Source organism: Bos mutus, chromosome 17, assembly GCF_027580195.1.
Source record: "Bos mutus isolate GX-2022 chromosome 17, NWIPB_WYAK_1.1, whole genome shotgun sequence".
Taxonomy (NCBI): domain Eukaryota; kingdom Metazoa; phylum Chordata; class Mammalia; order Artiodactyla; family Bovidae; genus Bos; species Bos mutus.
The window spans coordinates 37,882,436-37,900,771 of NC_091633.1; the positions used below are offsets into that span (position 1 = coordinate 37,882,436).

At 37.8% G+C, this 18,336-nt stretch overlaps 1 protein-coding gene across 10 annotated transcripts in view; it reads left to right on the plus strand.

Annotated features, from left to right (window-relative positions):
* AFG2A (AFG2 AAA ATPase homolog A) overlaps positions 1-18,336 on the plus strand; it is a 379,428-nt gene that overhangs the window by 55,910 nt on the left and 305,182 nt on the right. For all 10 annotated transcript variants that reach the window (XM_070386484.1, XM_070386483.1, XM_070386485.1 and 7 more), the window contains exon 11: positions 15,955-16,164. In XM_070386484.1, coding sequence (XP_070242585.1) covers positions 15,955-16,164 — 210 coding nt within the window. The remainder of the gene's footprint in view (positions 1-15,954; positions 16,165-18,336) is intronic.

Here is an 18,336-nt window from a genome sequence, read left to right on the forward strand (position 1 = left end):
TGTATAATCATAAGGATTTGATTTAGGTCATACCTGAATGGTCTAGTGGTTTTCCCTACTTTCTTCAATTTAAGTCTGAATTTGGCAATAAGGAGTTTATGGTCTGAGCCACAGTCAACTCCCGGGCTTGTTTTTGCTGACTGTATAGAGCTTCTCCATCTTTGGCTGCAAAGAATATAATCAGTCTGATTTCGGTGTTGACCATCTGGTGATGTCCATGTATGGAGTCTTCTCTTGTGTTGTTGGAAGAGGGTGTTTGTTATGACCAGTGCATTTTCTTGGCAAAACTCTATTAGTCTTTACCCTGCTTCATTCCGTATTCCAAGGCCAAATTTGCCTGTTACTCCAGGTGTTTCTTGACTTCCTACTTTTGCATTCCAGTCCCCTATAATGAAAAGGACATCTTTTTTGGAGGGAAAGTTATGACCAACCTAGATAGCATATTGAAAAGCAGAGACATTACTTTGCCAACAAAGGTCCGTCTAGTCAAGGCTGTGGTTTTTCCAGTAGTCATGTATGGATGTGAGAGTTGGACTGTAAAGAAAGCTGAGTGCCAAAGAATTGATGCCTTTGATCTGTGGTGTTGGAGAAGACTTGAGAGTCCCTTGGACTGCAAGGAGATCCAACCAGTCCATCCTAAAGATCAGTCCTGAGTGTTCATTGGAAGGACTGATGTTGAAGCTGAAACTCCAATACTTTGGCAACCTGATGCGAAGAGCTGACTCATTTTAAAAGACTCTGATGGTAGGAAATATTGAGGACAGGAGGAGAAGGGGCTGACGAGGATAAGATGGTTAGATGGCATCACCGACTCAATGGACATGGTAAACTCTGGGAGTTTGTGATGGACAGGGAGGCCTGGTGTGCTGCAGTTCATGGGGTCGCAAAGGGTTGGACACAACTGAGAAACTGAACTGAACTGAACTGGAGCATCCCTTTAGCCAGTCTTGGCAGGAGAAGATTTTTCTCTACATGTATGCAAACATTTTTATTATCAGGCAATCATCAAAAGAGATCAGAAGAAATGGTCTGAATTTATGACCCAAAAGATCATAAATTTGGACAGATCTGGGCTAGAAAATGTCTTGCAAAACATATGTATGGCCCAACACTTTTACATGTTGGCAACATTTTTGACTACTTCTGACCACATGTGTTGGTTAATTCCTAACTCCCTAAATTTCTATTTTTCCCATCTCACCTCCTACAGTCTATTTCCCTGTCATTTCTACTCCTCTGCCACTTTTTTTTTTAATATAGCACAAATGAAATGTACATCTGCTCATTTATTTATTCCCATACCAAACATTGAGCATCTATACTGTACAGACACTGTGTTAGGAAGGTCCTAGTGATAGATACATACATAACAAAAGAACCCTTCTGTTTGGTTATTATTCACTCATATCACAGATGCCCAAAGACGAATAATCTCAACAAAACTTTAAAAAAAATCTTTGCTATTTGAAACTTTTCTGGGCCTTTTATATGATTTGTTTTAGTTTGGGGGCATTTGGTCATACATTACATGTGGCTGATTTAAAATTCACTTGAGAAACTTGTGTACATGTGCTTCTTTGGTCCCAGGGCTAGGGGCCCAATCAGTAGAAGTCCCAGTCTTTTCCTACTGTTCCTGTATGTTTCATGTATTTTATCCATATTCTTTTATCTTTTCCCTATTGTGCTATGCCATAGTAAGAATGACAGAGGTTAGTAAGTTTCCTTAAATAATCAAAGATTTTTTGCTGAATGCAATTAAATTATTCAAGGAATTTGGTGAATTAGGAAAAACATAAAATATTTTAATGAGACATGAAGAATTTTCTAAATGAAACTTTGTCATTTTCATGATGTGAGTTTCATTTTTTTAAAAAAGAATATTGCTGCAATTGGATTTTTTTTCTTGTTAAGTTTCCTTTTTTTTTTTTTGGTGAGACTTTTCATTGTTTATCAGACAAAAGTAAGTTGTTTTTTAAAAGCTCATTTTGGAAATGGTTAACCATTTTTAAGTTGAACTAGGGCATAAAGTTTTGATCTAAGGGGACTTATTTACATACTTATTATATTTGTAAGTTTGACTTCAGTATAGCCAGCTCTCTGAGCACAGCTCATAGTAGACTCATTAAAGTGTGATTGTAATGTAAATGATGTTTTAGAAATTGAACTCAAGTTTTAATATAACCACTTAACTGATCAAGAAATCTATAGTTTGAAATTTGGTTACAGTATTTGCCTTAAAGTTGATCCTTATTGCCATGGTTTTTGGAATATCTTTTTATTTACTGGCATAGTTCCTTTCTTCTTTACCTTAATGTTTTCCTTTATTAATTAGAATTAGAGAACCATCTGGCTCCCATAACTTTTATGTTTCAATGAGATTCTCAAATGTGATTTACTCAACAACAAAATCACTCAGATTAGTAGCAGTTTGCAATTATTAGCAAAGTTCTGGTGTACAGTTCCTTATATTCTTTCTCATCTACTATTTTTTAGCAGTTCTTTCCTGTGAAACTGTTAGGTATTTCAACCTAGCAACCTTATGCAAAATGGAAGCAGGAAAAGGGGAAAAGCTGAGTTAAGAGAGAAAAGAGAAGTAGAAAAACACTGCATGCTCAGCCCTTTCCACCACCCTGTGCAAGGTCTTTCTCCGTATTTTTATTTGCCTTATGCTCCACTCGCCTTTTACTTTTCAGAGTCCTCATGTAGTTGGGTTTTGTATTTTGTCTGAAATTCGTATTTTTAATCAGTGGGGTTGGGAGACAGACAGAGGCTATATATGGTTTATGGTAGTATAGTGGAACTGGAACTTAGACTTGTCTTTTAAGAAACCTCAAAAGAACATTCATTTGTTTGTTTATTTATTTAAATTTTTTTATTGGGGTATAGTTGCTTTACTCAGTCCTGTCTGACTCTGTGACTCCATGGACCATACAGTCCATGGAATTCTCTAGGCCAGAATACTGGAGTGGGTAGCCTTTCTCTTCTCCAGAGGATCTTTCCAACTCAGGGATCAAACTCAGGTCTCCTGCATTACACGTGGATTCTTTACCAGATGAGCCATAAGGGAAGCCCCCACAATGTTGGTTAGTTTTTGCTCTACAGCAAAGTGAATCAGTTATACATATATCCAGTCTTTTTTAGATTTTCTTCCCATTTAGGTCACCAGAGATCATTGAGTAGAGTTCCCTGTGATATACAATAGGTTCTCATACACAGTAATGTATATATGTCAATCCCAGACTCCCAGTTTGCACCAGCCCCCTTCTTCCTTTGAAAACCATAGGTTTGTTTTCTACATTTGTGACTCTATTTTTGCTTGTAAATAGGTTCATCTATACCATTTTTCTAGATTCCATATATGAACGATATTATACAGTATTTGTTTTTCTCTTTCTGACTTACTTCATTCTGTACGTCAATCTCTAGGTCCATCTACATGTCTGCAAATGGCACTGTTTCTTTCCTTTTTATGGCTGAGTGATATTTCATTGTACATATGTACCACATCTTCTCTATCTGTCCTTCTTTCAGTGGTCATTTAGGTTCCTTCCATGTCCTGTTCATTGTAATAATGCTGCAATGAACATCAGGGTGCATACATCCTTTCGAATTACAGTTTTCTCCAAATATATGTCTAGGAGTGGGATTGCTGGGTCAGATGGTAGCTCTATGAATATTTTTAGTTTTTTGCTGTTTTCCATAGTGGTTGTACCAATTTTACATTTCCGCCAACAGTGTAAGATGGTTATCTTTTCTTCACATCCTCTCCAGCATTTATCCTTTGTAGATTTTTTGATGTTGGCCATTTTGACTAGTGTGAAGTGATATCTCATTGTAGTTTTGATTTGCATTTCTATAATAATTAGTGATGTTGAACCTCTTTTCATGTGTTTGTTGGCCATCTGTCTTCTTTGGTGAAATGTCTATTTCGGTCTTCCACCCATTTTTGGATTGGGTCTTTGTTTTTTTCTAATACTGAACTGCATGAATTGTCTGTGTATTTTGGAGATTAATCCCTTATCAGTTGCTTCGTTTGCAGATGTTTTCTCCCGTTCTGACAGTTGTCAGTTGTCTTTTCATTTTATTTTAGAATTATTTTTTAAAGCAGGAGAAAAAGTATTTTGTCTTTTCACCATATAAAGCTAATGACTTTCACTTATTTTTACTTTGATGTAAGAATACTTTTTAAACACTGCTTCTTAAATTTGATTTGTCTTCATTAAAGAAGCATCTGGAACTTTTTTTTTTTTTTGAATCTTGGAAGTTGGTTTTCTAAGCTTATCTTTCTGCATTATGTAGTATCCCTAGTTATTTGGTATATTTATGATTTCTTATCAAATTAAATGTATCTTAAATACTTGAATTGTCAAGAAGCTGGTGTATGACACAGCAGAGAATTTGGAACAGGTGCCAACCCACTTGCTAGTGCCTGTCCTTACATTGGGACTTGTTAGTGTACAAGAACAAAGTGAAAAGCACTCTTTGTTGCCGTATATTCTATAAAAATTAACACTTTCAAAAGAATTTTTGTTCCTGGCAGTGTAATACTTGGCACATAGCAAATAAGAGAATCTTGACTAACAGGTATATAAGGACACTGTCAGCCCCATATAAGGACACTGTCAGCCCCTCTGGAGCTACTGAATTCCTCTTTCATAGTCATTTTTCTTGTTCCTTAATTTTTATTTTGTCCTCTTGGAAGTTGTCTGTAAAAGTTTTTTTGTTTTGTTTTGTTTTAACCTGATCATCAAGTCTTCTGGCTTCTATAGGTGTGCAGTTTGAACTGAGTTTTTGTTTGTGCAGTTTGAATTGAGTTTTTGTTTTTTGGGTTTTTTTGGATTTGTGTCATTGTTGGATGCTTGTTCAGAAAGTACTTATTTGTACTTATTTGTGAGGGGCATTTCCCTTTGGGAAATTTATTTCACTGTTCTGTGCTTCTTTGACAGCTGTTCCTTCACTTCTAACTTTATTACTAATTTAAAACGTTATAAAACCATATGTGAGCAGCTGTTCACCATTTTCATCAGAACAAAATAAGAAAGAAAGGACCCAAATATTATCAGGAATGATTTAGGTTAGATTGTAAGAATAATTTTTTTAGTAGTTATGATATAGTGTAACTTATTTAAAAGACAGTTATAGAATTAAAAATGATTTTAAAGAGCATAAAATAGTATTTGTTGAAAGATGAAATACTGACTGAAGGAACGATAGCAAACCAGCTAGTTTTTGAATTCTTGTTCTGGAATTTTATAATTTCATGGTGTTTATTCTTCTCTTACAGACCTTTTTCCATTACTTTCTGTGCTTTAAGATTCTTCTATGCGATAGTATTCTAAAACCAATTTACATTTATTTTTAATAGGTTTCTTAGCTGTACAAAGACATTTATTTGGCATGCATTTGCTAAATAAAAATGCAAAACCTGTTTGCCTGTAGTTTAAGAAATGTGGTAATGTGTTTTAAGAAAAATAATAGAAAAGTTATGGTAATTCAGTATTGTTTATGAAACTACAGATGTTATGGCTTGATTGTCTTTAGTCTTCTATCACTAGTCCTTCAAAATATTACTATTCAGACATTTAAAATAAAAATAATACTTATGTAGTGTTTATTAGTTACCACGTGCTAGGCAAAGTTCAGCTAATGAAATATATACTAAACTTTTTGATTCTCACAATAATCCTGAAACCTTAGGTTTTGTTGTCCCCTTATTGTAGATGAGAAAGAAATTTACAGAGATTAAGTAAATTGGCCCAAGTGATACAGTAACTAGTGAAAGTGAAAGTCACTCAGTCCTGGCTGACTCTTTGCGACCCCATGGACTATATAGTCCATGGAATTCTCCAGGCCAGAATACTGGAGTGGGTAGCCTTTCCCTTTTCCAGGGGATCTTCCCAACCCAGAGATCGAACCCAGGTCTCCCACATTGCAGGCAGATTCTTTACCAGCTGAGCCACGAGGGAAGCCCAAGAATACTGGAGTGGGTAGCCTTTCCCTTCTCCAGGAATCGAACTGGGGTCTCCTGCATTGCAAGCGGATTCTTTACTGAGCTATGATGGAAGCCAGTAACTTCATACAAAATAAAGTGTATGAAGTTTTTAAAAAGTAGAATGTAAAGTTCTGTTATATTATGCACAGGCACAGCCATTTGAAAGACTAGAAAGTGCTACCCCACAATATTAAAAATGGTTCTTTTTAGGTGATGAGGTAACAGGTAATTCTTACATTGTCTTTCATAATTTCTTACAGGTTGTACTAGCTATAAGAGCTGTAATACCTAACCTCATAAACATATGAGGTGGGAATTGGTATTATTACCTTCATATTCTAACACTTTGACATAAGTCTTTCATATATGCCACCTTTTCCAAATTTCTGTCCTCCTCATCTCACATATTTAAGAACGTTAACCTATTTTATTTTCTCAGTAGTTTTTGTATTATTTTGTGTGTAGACAGATGTTTTATGTCTTTAGTCAAAGACTATGTCTTTTAAGATACTTTCCTTATTCCTCTTTCTAGATTAAAAATATTTGAGGACATTATCTCATTTTCTTTTGTGCCCTTACACTAAGACAAGTTGAGCACAAAGAAGACATTAAAGTTTATTGAATTTATTTCCCTTGTAAATTCCCCAGTGCAACTGGAAACTAATTCCTTAATTTCTAAATGTATTTTTCTCTCTTTTAATGTAACTTTCAATTATACATTTCCCCAAGTCTGAATCCTGACTGTTAAGCTTGACTTGGTTTTCTTTTTTACATCTCCTCTCAAAATCTAATTAAGACTCATTGATTAGTCTTATTAAATAAAGTTAATATAATTTTAATCCTTTTTCCTCCATAGTAATGCAGATAACTATGGTCTCTTATAAGACTTGGTGTAGAAGCCTCTCCTCCCCATCTTCCCAGTTTTAATCCCTGCTCCACTTTATAACCACAGTGCTCTTCTGGAGATCTGATCACATCATTTTCCTTATTAAGTTGCTCTCCATTGCTCTCGGGATAAAGTATAAATTTTTTGATGTTTTATGAATCTTCAGTGTCTGATAGCTTCATATGTTGGCTGACTTCTCTTGTTTCTCTTCTCCTGGTCTCAATTCTAGCCACACTGAATTACCTTTATTTCACCTAATGTTTGATTTTTTTTTTTTTTCTTCACACTTTCTCTTTTCCATGGCATTCGCTGTTATTTTCAGCTGGCTAATTTTCTGTTCATCAGATCCCACTTTATATGTCACTTATGAAAAGCTTTTCTTAACCATCCATTTAAACTCTGTGACTACCCTTTTAGCATATACCAGGCTTTATAGTAATTATGTAACTATGGAAGTATGCCTTTTTAAGGAAATATTCCATCAAGTCAGAAACTCAGTATGGACAAGTATTATTTTGTCCCTAGGAACTAGCATAGTGTGAACAGGCATTTAAACAACATTTAATAGATTGATTGATGTTTTGCAGATGACTTTGCCTTCTATTTTCCTGAAAGGCTAGAGTTTCTGATGTAACTCCCTGCTTTCCTGCGAGTCTTAAACTTATCTTTATCTGTTTACTCTCCTTCCCTGTCATTGCTTGGGAGGATAAATACTTAACTGAAATATAAAATGGAAAACATAAGTGTGATAGAAATAGAGGAATATGAACTATCTTTCAAGAAGTTTAGCACTGAGAAAGATGGGGAAATAATAGTAGAAATAATATCAAAGTAAGGTTGCTTTGAAGCATAGGGAGAAATGGGAAATATTTGTAGACTGAGGAAAAAATACAGATTCATGTTGATGTATGGCAGAGGCCATCACAGTATTGTAAAGTAATTATGCTCCAATTTAAATAAATAATTTTTTTTAATAATATAATTAAAGCAGGAATAGAGAGAGACAACTGGTGAAGCAAGAGACCCCAAACATCAGGAGATAGGAAGGGGACGGCTTTGTTTTACCTCAGGGCAATGGACCAGCACTTCAGTATAGACTACTAGGCCATGCAGTGGCCTTGGTGTTTTGGCCTATTGCATTTCCAGTGAACATTCAGTTTTCTGGTAAGAGCATCTTAGTTTTTCTTGAGAAACAAGCCTTCTCCAGCTTTTGGTCCAGCTGACACTGTTTGCTTCTATTCTCTGATCCGTAACTAAAGAGATTATTTTTATGCTATGGATTTCCTTATCTTTTATTTTGGTGATTTCCATGTGTGTTTCATGGAGGTGCTTCAGGAGTTTAATATCTGATATTGCGTTCTTTTAAATGATTCTTTTTAAAGATTTTTTGAAAGGCTGATTAAAACCAAAATATACTCAAATGTATTAAATTATATCATATTGAAGATTATCAGATTATATTGCTAGTTATAGTTTCATATAAATCTGAGAAAACCATTTTTCTCACCATTTGTAAGCATACCATTGGATTTTGTTTTAAATGCTATTGATTAGGAAGGATATAGTTCTATACTAACTTTTAAGAAAATTCTATCTGTATATGTGTGCTTATGTAAATTTTTGTTATTCAGTCACCAGGTTGTGTCTGACTCTTAGCAACCGCATGAACTGCAGCACACCAGGCTTCCCTATCCTTCACTGTCTCCTTGAGTTTGCTCAGATTCATGTCCATTGAGTCACTAATAGTTAGCTCATCCTCTGTTGCCCCCTTGTCTTGACCTCAGTCTTTCCCAGCATCAGGGTCTTTTCCAATGAGTTGGTTCTTTGCATCACGTAGCCAAAGTATTGGAAGTTCAGCTTCAGCACAGGTTCTTCCAATGAATATTCAAGGTTGATTTCCTTTAGGATTGAGTGGTTTGATCTCCTCATTCTCCAAGGGACTCTCAAGAGTCTTCTCCAGCACCACAGTTCTAAAGTGTCAATTATTTGGTGCTCAGCCTTCTTTATGGTCCAACTTTCACATCCATACATGAATACTGGAAAAACCATAGCTTTGACTATGTGGACTTTTGTCAGCAAAGTGATGTCTCTGCTTTTTTATACACTGTCTAGGTTTGTCAAAGCTATTCTTCTAAGGAGCAAGCATTCTGCTAAAGGCTTCCCTGGTGGCTCAGACAGTAAAGAATCTGCCTGCAACACAGGAGACCTGGGTTCCATCCCTGGGTCAGAAAGATCCCCTGGAGAAGGGAATGGCTACCCACTCCATTATTCTTGCCTGGAAAATTCCATGGACAGAAGAACTTGGCAGCCTACAGTCAATGGGGTTGCAAAGAGTCGAAGATGACTTGAGTGAATAACACTTTCATTTTTTGAAATATTCTTCTGGTATATTTGTATTCAAGGTATAACTCAAATATGGTTCAAGGCATGTAATAGCTGCTCCTCATGGAGCATGTTCTCCAACAGAATGTGCTGTTCTCATTACATAGGTACGATAATTGCCTAGTAACAACTGAATGGGTATCATGCAGCATCATATCATTTGAAGTCGTAAAAGTTGCTTCTCTGACTTATGTGTTTATGATAGTTATAAACACAGCTTTTATCCATTAGATAACATATATACCCTCCCTCTCTATATGCATGTTTGCATGTGTGTATGCATGTATGTGTGTGCTGTGTGTACATATATATGCCACTGCTGAAAGGGATAAAAATACAAACTACTGATTTAATTAAGCAACTGTCCAATAACCTCATTGTAGATCTACTGACCATTTCTTCTTAATTATCTCTACTTTCTGATCTGTAACTTTTTTGATAGTTGTTGACTACCATCAACAACTACCCGTCAGAGTAACAACTCTGCTGTATTCCTGCCTATAGCAGGCTTTGGCTACACAAATAATAGTTGCCGTCTGTGATAAACAGTCACTTGGATCCTAATGATGATAGCTACATGTTTTTAAGGTAGTAAGATCATGTGCACTAATCTTAAGTTTAATTTTAATTTTATTAATTGGTGAAATCAGAAATCAGTTAGGAAAAACAAAGACAAAGTAAAACCTAAGGCTGATGATGCTTCAGGGAAATATACACATATTCCTCATGCCTTTAAAATGGACAAACTGGTTGCAATAGCAAACTGGCGTTAAGATTGTTTTTCTTGTTCAGTCGTGCAGTCGTGTCCATCTCTTAGAGACCCCATGGACTGCAGCACACCAGGCTTCCCTGTCCTTCACTATCTCCCGGAGTTTGCTTAAACTCATGTCCATTGAATTGTTAATGACATTAGGTATTAAGAGACCTAAAATGTTCATGCCTTTTAATCTAGTAATCTCACTTCTTGAAATAAATCCCAAGAAAGCAATTTAGAAAACAAATAGTTAAATCTTATCTCAGTGTTATGGTCAATAATACAGAATTATCCTGGTTCTGTGTACAAAAAACAAAAACAACAGAATCCCCCCCCCAAAAATGCAAATTTATTTGGAAAAAATAATCTTTACCTGATAGTAACAAACAAAACCTATCTTTTGTGTTTGTATCAATAGATTACTTGTTTTCTCACTTTTCTTCTTCTTTTCCTCTTTCCTCTTCAATGTAGGTAGCATCCATCAGCCTTCCTTTTACTTACATCTCTCTTCTCATGGTTGGCAATTTTAGTTGATCTCATGGTTTCTATTGTTTGTATGAGGATAACTCTGAAATCCAACATTTCAACCCTATTATCTTTCCAGAGTTCCATTTGTGACACATATTCGACTCCATGTGTGATGTGTATTCAATTGTTAATATATGCAACTCTGTATATCCCCCCAAAAGTCTTACTTTCTCTCCTACCAATCATTTTTACTGTGGTCTATATTCTTACCAATCCATCTTGAAATCTTTAGCTTCACATTCTCCTTCTGTCTTCCACTGCCTTCATAATCCTCAGCTGTAGACCTGCAGTATTTTTCTGGTGTGTCTTCATCATCTCCATGTGATTACTGTAGTTCAGGCTTGCCTTTTTTTGGTGGGGGGTAGGGTGCTTCCCTTTTCATACTGTTCATACTGTTCATGGGGTTCTCAAGGCAAGAATACTGAAGGGGTTTGCCATTCCCTTCTCCAGTGGACCACATTCTGTCAGATCTCTCCACCATGACCCGCCCGTCTTGGGTGGCCCCACAGGCGTGGCTTAGTTTCATTGAGTTAGACGAGGCTGTGGTCCTAGTATGATTAGACTGACTAGTTTTCTGTGAGTATGGTTTCAGTGTGTCTGCCCTCTGATGCCCTCTTGCAACACCTACCATCTTACTTGGGTTTCTCTTACCTTGGGCATGGGGTATCTCTTCACGGCTGCTACAGCAAAGCACAGCTGCTGCTCCTTACCTTGAAGGAGGGGTATCTCCTCACCGCCGCCCTTCCTGACCTTCAACGTGGGATAGCTCCTGTACCCTCCTGCGCCCGCGCAGCCATGCATGGAGTGGGGTTGGTCCTCCCGGCCACTGCCCCTGGCCTCAGGTGTGGGGTTGGTCCTCCTGGCCACCGCCCCTGGCCTCGGGCTTAGGGTAGCTCCTCCCTGCTGCCGCTCCCTGCCTCGGGCGTGGGGGCGTGGGGTAGCTCCTCTCGGCCACCGCCCCTGACCTTGTTCGCCAGGTAGCTCCTCTCGACCGCCGCCCCTGACCTCAGACATGGGGTAGCTCCCGGCCAGCTGCCCCTGACCTCGGACTTGGGTAGCTCTTCTTGGCCGTTCTGCGCCGTCGGAGCCTGGCACTCTTGGCCGCTGCCCCTGACCTCGGACGTGGGGTAACTCCTCTTGGCTGCCGCCCTTCGGGCATGGGGTCCTCCTGGCTTCTGCCCCTGACCTCGGACGTGGGGTAGCTCCTCTCGGCCATGCTTAGTGCCCTGGTCGCAGCCTCCGCCTCTGCCGCCGCTCTTAGTGCGCGGTAGCAGCTTCAGCCTCCTCAAGACCTTTTAGAATTAATACCGAAAAAAGATGTCCTTTTCATTATAGGGGACTGGAATGCAAAAGTAGGAAGTCAAGAAACACCTGGAGTAACAGGCAAATTTGGCCTTGGAATACAGAACGAAGCAGGGCAAAGACTAATAGAGTTTTGCCAAGAAAATGCACTGGTCATAGCAAACACCCTCTTCCAACCACACAAGAGAAGATTCTACACATGGACATTGCCAGATGGTCAACACCAAAATCAGATTGATTATATTCTTTGCAGCCAAAGATGGAGAAGCTCTATACAGTCAACCAAAACAAGACCAGGAGCTGACTGTGGCTCAGATCATGAACTCCTTATTGCCAAATTCAGACTTAAATTGAAGAAAGTAGGGAAAACCACTAGGCCATTCAGGTATGACCTAAATCAAATCCCTTATAATTATACAGTGGAAGTGAGAAATAGATTTAAGGGCCTAGATCTGATAGATAGAGTGCCTGATGAACTATGGACTGAGGTCGTGACCTTGTACAGGAGACAGGGATCAAGGCCATCCCCATGGAAAAGAAATGCAAAAAAGCAAAATGGCTGTCTGGGGAGGCCTTACAAATATCTGTGAAAAGCAAAGGAGAAAAGGAAAGATATAAGCATCTGAATGCAGAGTTCCAAAGAATAGCAAGAAGAGATACGAAAGCCTTCCTCAGCGATCAATGCAAATAAATAGAGGAAAACAATAGAATGGGAAAGACTAGAGAGCTCTTCAAAAAAATTAGAGATACCAAGGGCACATTTCATGCAAAGATGGGCTCAATAAAGGACAGAAATGGTATGGACCTAACAGAAGCAGATATTAAGAAGAAGATATTAAGAAGAGGTGGCAAGAATACACAGAAGAACTGTACAAAAAAGATCTTCACGACCCAGATCATCACGATGGTGTGATCACTCACCTAGAGCCAGACATCCTGGAATGTGAAGTCAAGTGGGCCTTAGAAAGCATCACTACAAACAAAGCTAGTGGAGGTGATGGAATTCCAGTTGAGCTATTTCAAATCCTTAAAGATGATGCTGTGAAAGTGCTGCACTCAATATGCCAGCAAATTTGGAAAACTCAGCAGTGGCCACAGGACTGGAAAAGGTCAGTTTTCATTGTAATCCCAAAGAAAGGCAATGCCAAAGAATGCTCAAACTACCGCACAATTGCACTCATCTCACACACTAGTAAAGTCATGCTCAAAATTCTCCAAGCCAGGCTTCAGCAATACGTGAACCGTGAACTTCCTGATGTTCAAGTTGGTTTTAGAAAAGGCAGAGGAACCAGAGATCAAATTGCCAACATACGCTGGATCATTGAAAAAGCAAGAGAGTTCCAGAAAAACATCTACTTCTGCTTTATTGACTATGCCAAAGCCTTTGACTGTGTGGATCACAATAAACTGTGGAAAATTCTGAAAGAGATGGGAATACCAGACCACCTGATCTGCCTCTTGAGAAATCTGTATGCAGGTCAGGAAGCAACAGTTAGAACTGGACATGGAACAACAGACTGGTTCCAAATAGGAAAAGGAGTTTGTCAAGGCTGTATATTACCACCCTGCTTATTTAAGTTACATGCAGAGTACATCATGGGAGAAGGCAGTGGCAACCCACTCCAGTACTCTTGCCTGGAAAATCCCATGGATGGAGGAGCCTGGTGGGCTGCGGTCCATGGGGTCACTAAGAGTTGGACACAACCAAGCGACTTCACTTTCACTTTTCACTTAAACGCGTTGGAGGAGGAAATGGAAACCCACTCCGGTGTTCTTGCCTGGAGAATCCCAGGGACGGGGGTAACCCCAGTGGGCTGCCATCTATGGGGTCACACAGAGTCGGACACGACTGAAGCGGCCTGGCAGAGTACATCATGAGAAACGCTGGACTGGAAGAAACAACCTGGAATCAAGATCGCTGGGGGAAATATCAATAACCTCAGATATGCAGATGACACCACCCTTATGGCAGAAAGTGAAGAGGAACTCAAAAGCCTCTTGATGAAAGTGAAAGTGGAGAGTGAAAAAGTTGGCTTAAAGCTCAACATTCAGAAAACAAAGATCATGGCATCTGGTCCCATCACTTCATGGGAAATAGATGGCAAAACAGTGGAAACAGTGTCAGACTTTATTTTTTTGGGCTCTAAAATCACTGCAGATGGTGACTGCAGCCATGAAATTAAAAGACGCTTACTCCTTGGAAGGAAAGTTATGACCAACCTAGATAGCATATTCAAAAGCAGAGACATTACTTTGCCAACAAAGGTCCGTCTAGTCAAGGCTATGGTTTTTCCTGTGGTCATGTATGGATGTGAGAGTTGGACTGTGAAGAAGGCTGAGTGCCATAGAATTGATGCTTTTGAACTGTGGTGTTGGAGAAGACTCTTGAGAGTCCCTTGGACTGCAAGGAGATCCAACCAGTCCATTCTGAAGGAGATCAGCCCTGGGATTTCTTTGGAAGGAATGATGCTGAAGCTGAAACTCCAATACTTTGGCCACCTCATGCGAAGAGTTGACTCATTGGAAAAGATTCTGATGCTGGGAGGGATTGGAGGCAGGAGGAAAAGGGGACGACAGAGGATGAGATGTCTGGATGGCATCACTGACTCGATGGACGTGAGTCTGGGTGAACTCCGGGAGCTGGTGATGGACAGGGAGGCCTGGTGTGCTGAGATTCATGAGGTCGCGAAGAGTCAGACACGACTGAGCGACTGAACTGAACTGAGGGTGCTTCCCTGGTCACTTAGCTGGTAAAGAATCTGCCTGCGATGCAGGAGACCCTGGTTTAATTCCTGGTCAGGAAGTTCCCCTGGAGAAGGGACAGGCTACCCACTCCATTATTCTTGGGCTTTCCTGGTGGCTCTGCAGTGCGGCAGACCTGGATTTGATCCCTGGGTTGGAAAGATCCCCTGGATTAGGCCAAGGCAACCCATTCCAGTATTCTGGCCTGGAGAATTCCATGGACTGTATAGTCCATGCACAAAGAATTGTACAGGCCTAAGCAACTTTAATTTTCTCTTTACTTTTTTTTTTAAAGAATGTTTGTGATAGATCTTTAATTGTTCTCTATGAAGACACTCTCCTCTCCAGTGAATCTTGTCAGAGAAGTCTTTCTGAAGCACAGATCAAAGAATATTGCTTTCTAGATTAAAAACCTTCAAAGAATTCTTATGAATAAAGAGATTCTTGAGCTCCATCTAGTCTTCAGCGTTCTCCACTAGATGGCTTGAAGTTGCTTTTCCTTTTTTAGAAAGAAGAACTTTCTTTTCTTTTCTTTTTTGATTTCCCTCTCAAGTCTTTTTTTTCTCTCATATTCTTCATGTTTCCTTCTGAGCCTTTCATAATTTTTTGGCTTCTACCTAACCATTTTCCTATTTTCATATTTATGGATCTCATCCCTGCTTCAAGAGTTGGCTCTCAGATTTACCTTCCAGCTGGGAATAATCTTTTCTTCCTGGGAACGCCCAAAGGATTTTTCTGTTTCTTTGTCATTGTGGTTAGTATACTTTGCATTGTACTATGGTTATTTATGTGTGTGTTACTGATATTTGTTAAGTTCTTTAGGATCTGGATTTATGTCTCGTCTATTTCCTGTGGACTTTATATGATATGTAATGCATATTTATTAAGTACATAAACATAAAGAGCTCTCTTGTTTGGGGAACATTTTGGGAAGAACAAAATTTTGAGAATTCTTATTAATATACCAAAGGCAGAAAAGATTATATGTTCCATAAGGACCTACAGAAGTGTATTTGAAAGTAATTTTGCTTTCAAGAAAAGAAATATAAGAAATTAGATATGTAGATTTGACCTTGAATCACTGATTCAAACTATTTTCAAACAGATGAAAGCTAGTTTTTAAAGGCATGTAGAATAGAACATAGACTTAACAGTATATTCAGTTGTTTAAACAGTTACTTATACAAGTAAGACTTGCAAGAAGTAACATTTTGGTTTTCTTTAGTATTTCTATAATATGCAGCTCACATTTTATAAACTCCTAGTTCTTAATCTTGTTGAGAATTTTTTAAGGAAATTATTGATTTTTAAATAGTTCTATTTCCTTTCTTGTATACATATGTTTTAAATTTTTTGTTTGTTTTGCAGGTATCCTGGTCAGATATAGGAGGACTGGAAAATGTCAAGCTGAAACTGAAACAGGCTGTGGAATGGCCCTTGAAACATCCTGAGTCTTTCACCCAAATGGGTATTCAGCCACCCAAAGGAGTTCTTTTGTATGGGCCACCTGGATGCTCTAAAACAATGATCGCAAAGGCTTTGGCCAATGAGAGTGGACTGAATTTCCTGGCTATAAAGGTAGGGTTTAAGTTTATTAAATTGTTACTCTCTCTTCTAGCAGTCCACCCCCCCACCCCACCCCCCCTGACCCCCAATTCCTACCCTTAGGAGAGCATGGAAAGCCATCTTAAGGAGTAGTTGATTTTTTTTTTTTTTTGAGGTTAATGGCAATGTAATATAGGGAGATGAGAGATAAATAAATTAGTGCCTATAATCAGCAAATCATGGTTTTGTTTCTTGATTTTCAGTATTTCTTACACTCACCCATATGTAATAGAAAACAATTTTCTTTTTTTTCTACATTTTTAAATTGTACTAATCACTTTTGCTGAACCATGACTTAAATATGAATTTAATAAATTTAATATTTATAAACATATTATTTTAAAAGAACTCAGATACTTTATATGGAAAAAATAAAATTTTAATAAATATTTTTCTAGTCAGAAGGTATATATACATTGTTTATATTCTGAAACATACACACACATATTGTTTGTTCACTGCATGCTAAGTTGTTTCAGTTGTATCCGACTGTACAACCCCATGGACTCTAGCCTGCCATGCTTCTCTGTCCATGGGATTTCCCAGTCAAGAATACTGGAGTGGGTTGCCATGCCCTCCTCCAGGGTATGTATACACACACACACACACACATGTATGTATATAAAGCCTTAAATTCATCTCTTTAGACTTTATCACAGAAATACATATTTAAATATGTTAACCATCAAAGTCATTTAGAAAAAAAAGCACATGATAATTTATTTTGATGTTTTCAGGGAATTTTTTCATAATAAAATGTTTTATGTCTTAAAACCTCCTCCAGGGTATGTATACACACACACACACACACACACACACACACACACACACACACACACGTATGTATATAAAGCCTTAAATTCATCTCTGTAGACTTTATCACAGAAATACATATTTAAATTTGTTAACCATCAAAGTATTTAGAAAAAAGGCCCATGATTATTTTGATGTTGTCAGGGAAGTTTTTTCATAATAAAATGTTTTATGTCTTAAAACATTGAAATCATTGGCAGTTTCACAATTATTTTAGTATAAACATTTCAGAAGGTCAGTCTTTTATTAATACTTTACTGTTGATTCTTGAACAACCTAAGTTTGAACTATGTGGTTCCATTTATACACAAGTTTTTTTTTTTTTTTTTTTTAAGTAAATACTATGATATTACATTATCTACAGTGGATTGAATTGGCAGATATGGGGGAACTGTGTATATGGAGTTATACTAAGTTATAATTAGATTGCACGGAGGATCAGAGCTCTCACCCCCTCATTTTTCAAGGATCAGCTGTACTTTTTGTGGAATGTTATTTAGATGTATTTAGGCTGTTTTCTTTTTAAGAATCAGTATCATTACAGTCACTAGTGTTTGCCTGTTTTTTTTAATCTTGTGGAAGATATTGGATATGGATTTGGGGAGGGGACCATTTTCACCATGATTAGTTGTAACTCACAACCACAGTTTTAAGGGTTGCAGTTTTAAATGTTGGAGTAATGAGTGATTTTGAAATTTCCAGAGACATCTTGATTTCTCTTTAGTCCTTGTTCTCTTATCTTGTGGTAATGAACATGGCCATTTTACTGGCATTTCCTCCTTTTTTTTTTTCCCTGTCATCTTCATTTCTCTATGTTACCTTCCACAACTGTATAGTCATAATCTTTGAATTTTTCCTGTGTACTGGATACCTGAAACTTATTTAATGAGGACTTAGCTCACAGTTATTTACACTTGAATATCAAGGAAGAAAAAACATGTATATTTCCTTACAAATTAGTATCTCACTCTTTTGTGATTGAAGATTAACAGTTGCTACCAGGACTGCTTTCTGGCCTACCCTAGGATTACTTAGAAATCTATTTATTACAATTGTTAACTATGAAACCTTTCATAACTTTATAGTTTCACTTTGGTCTTTTTTCATGCTGAGAAAATAGTAAAAAGATTTTTTGTAAGGTTTATCTTGGACACTGTTCATATAAAATAACCATGTGTTAACTTATAAATGCCTTTCATTAAGTATTTAATTCTTTTAGGTCACATACACAAAAGATACATGACGTTAAGAAATTTTCTTCATAAGTTGAGTTTGTATTTTCTTAGGAAGGGTTACATATCCTACTTACTAATTTTTATGTAATGTGGACTT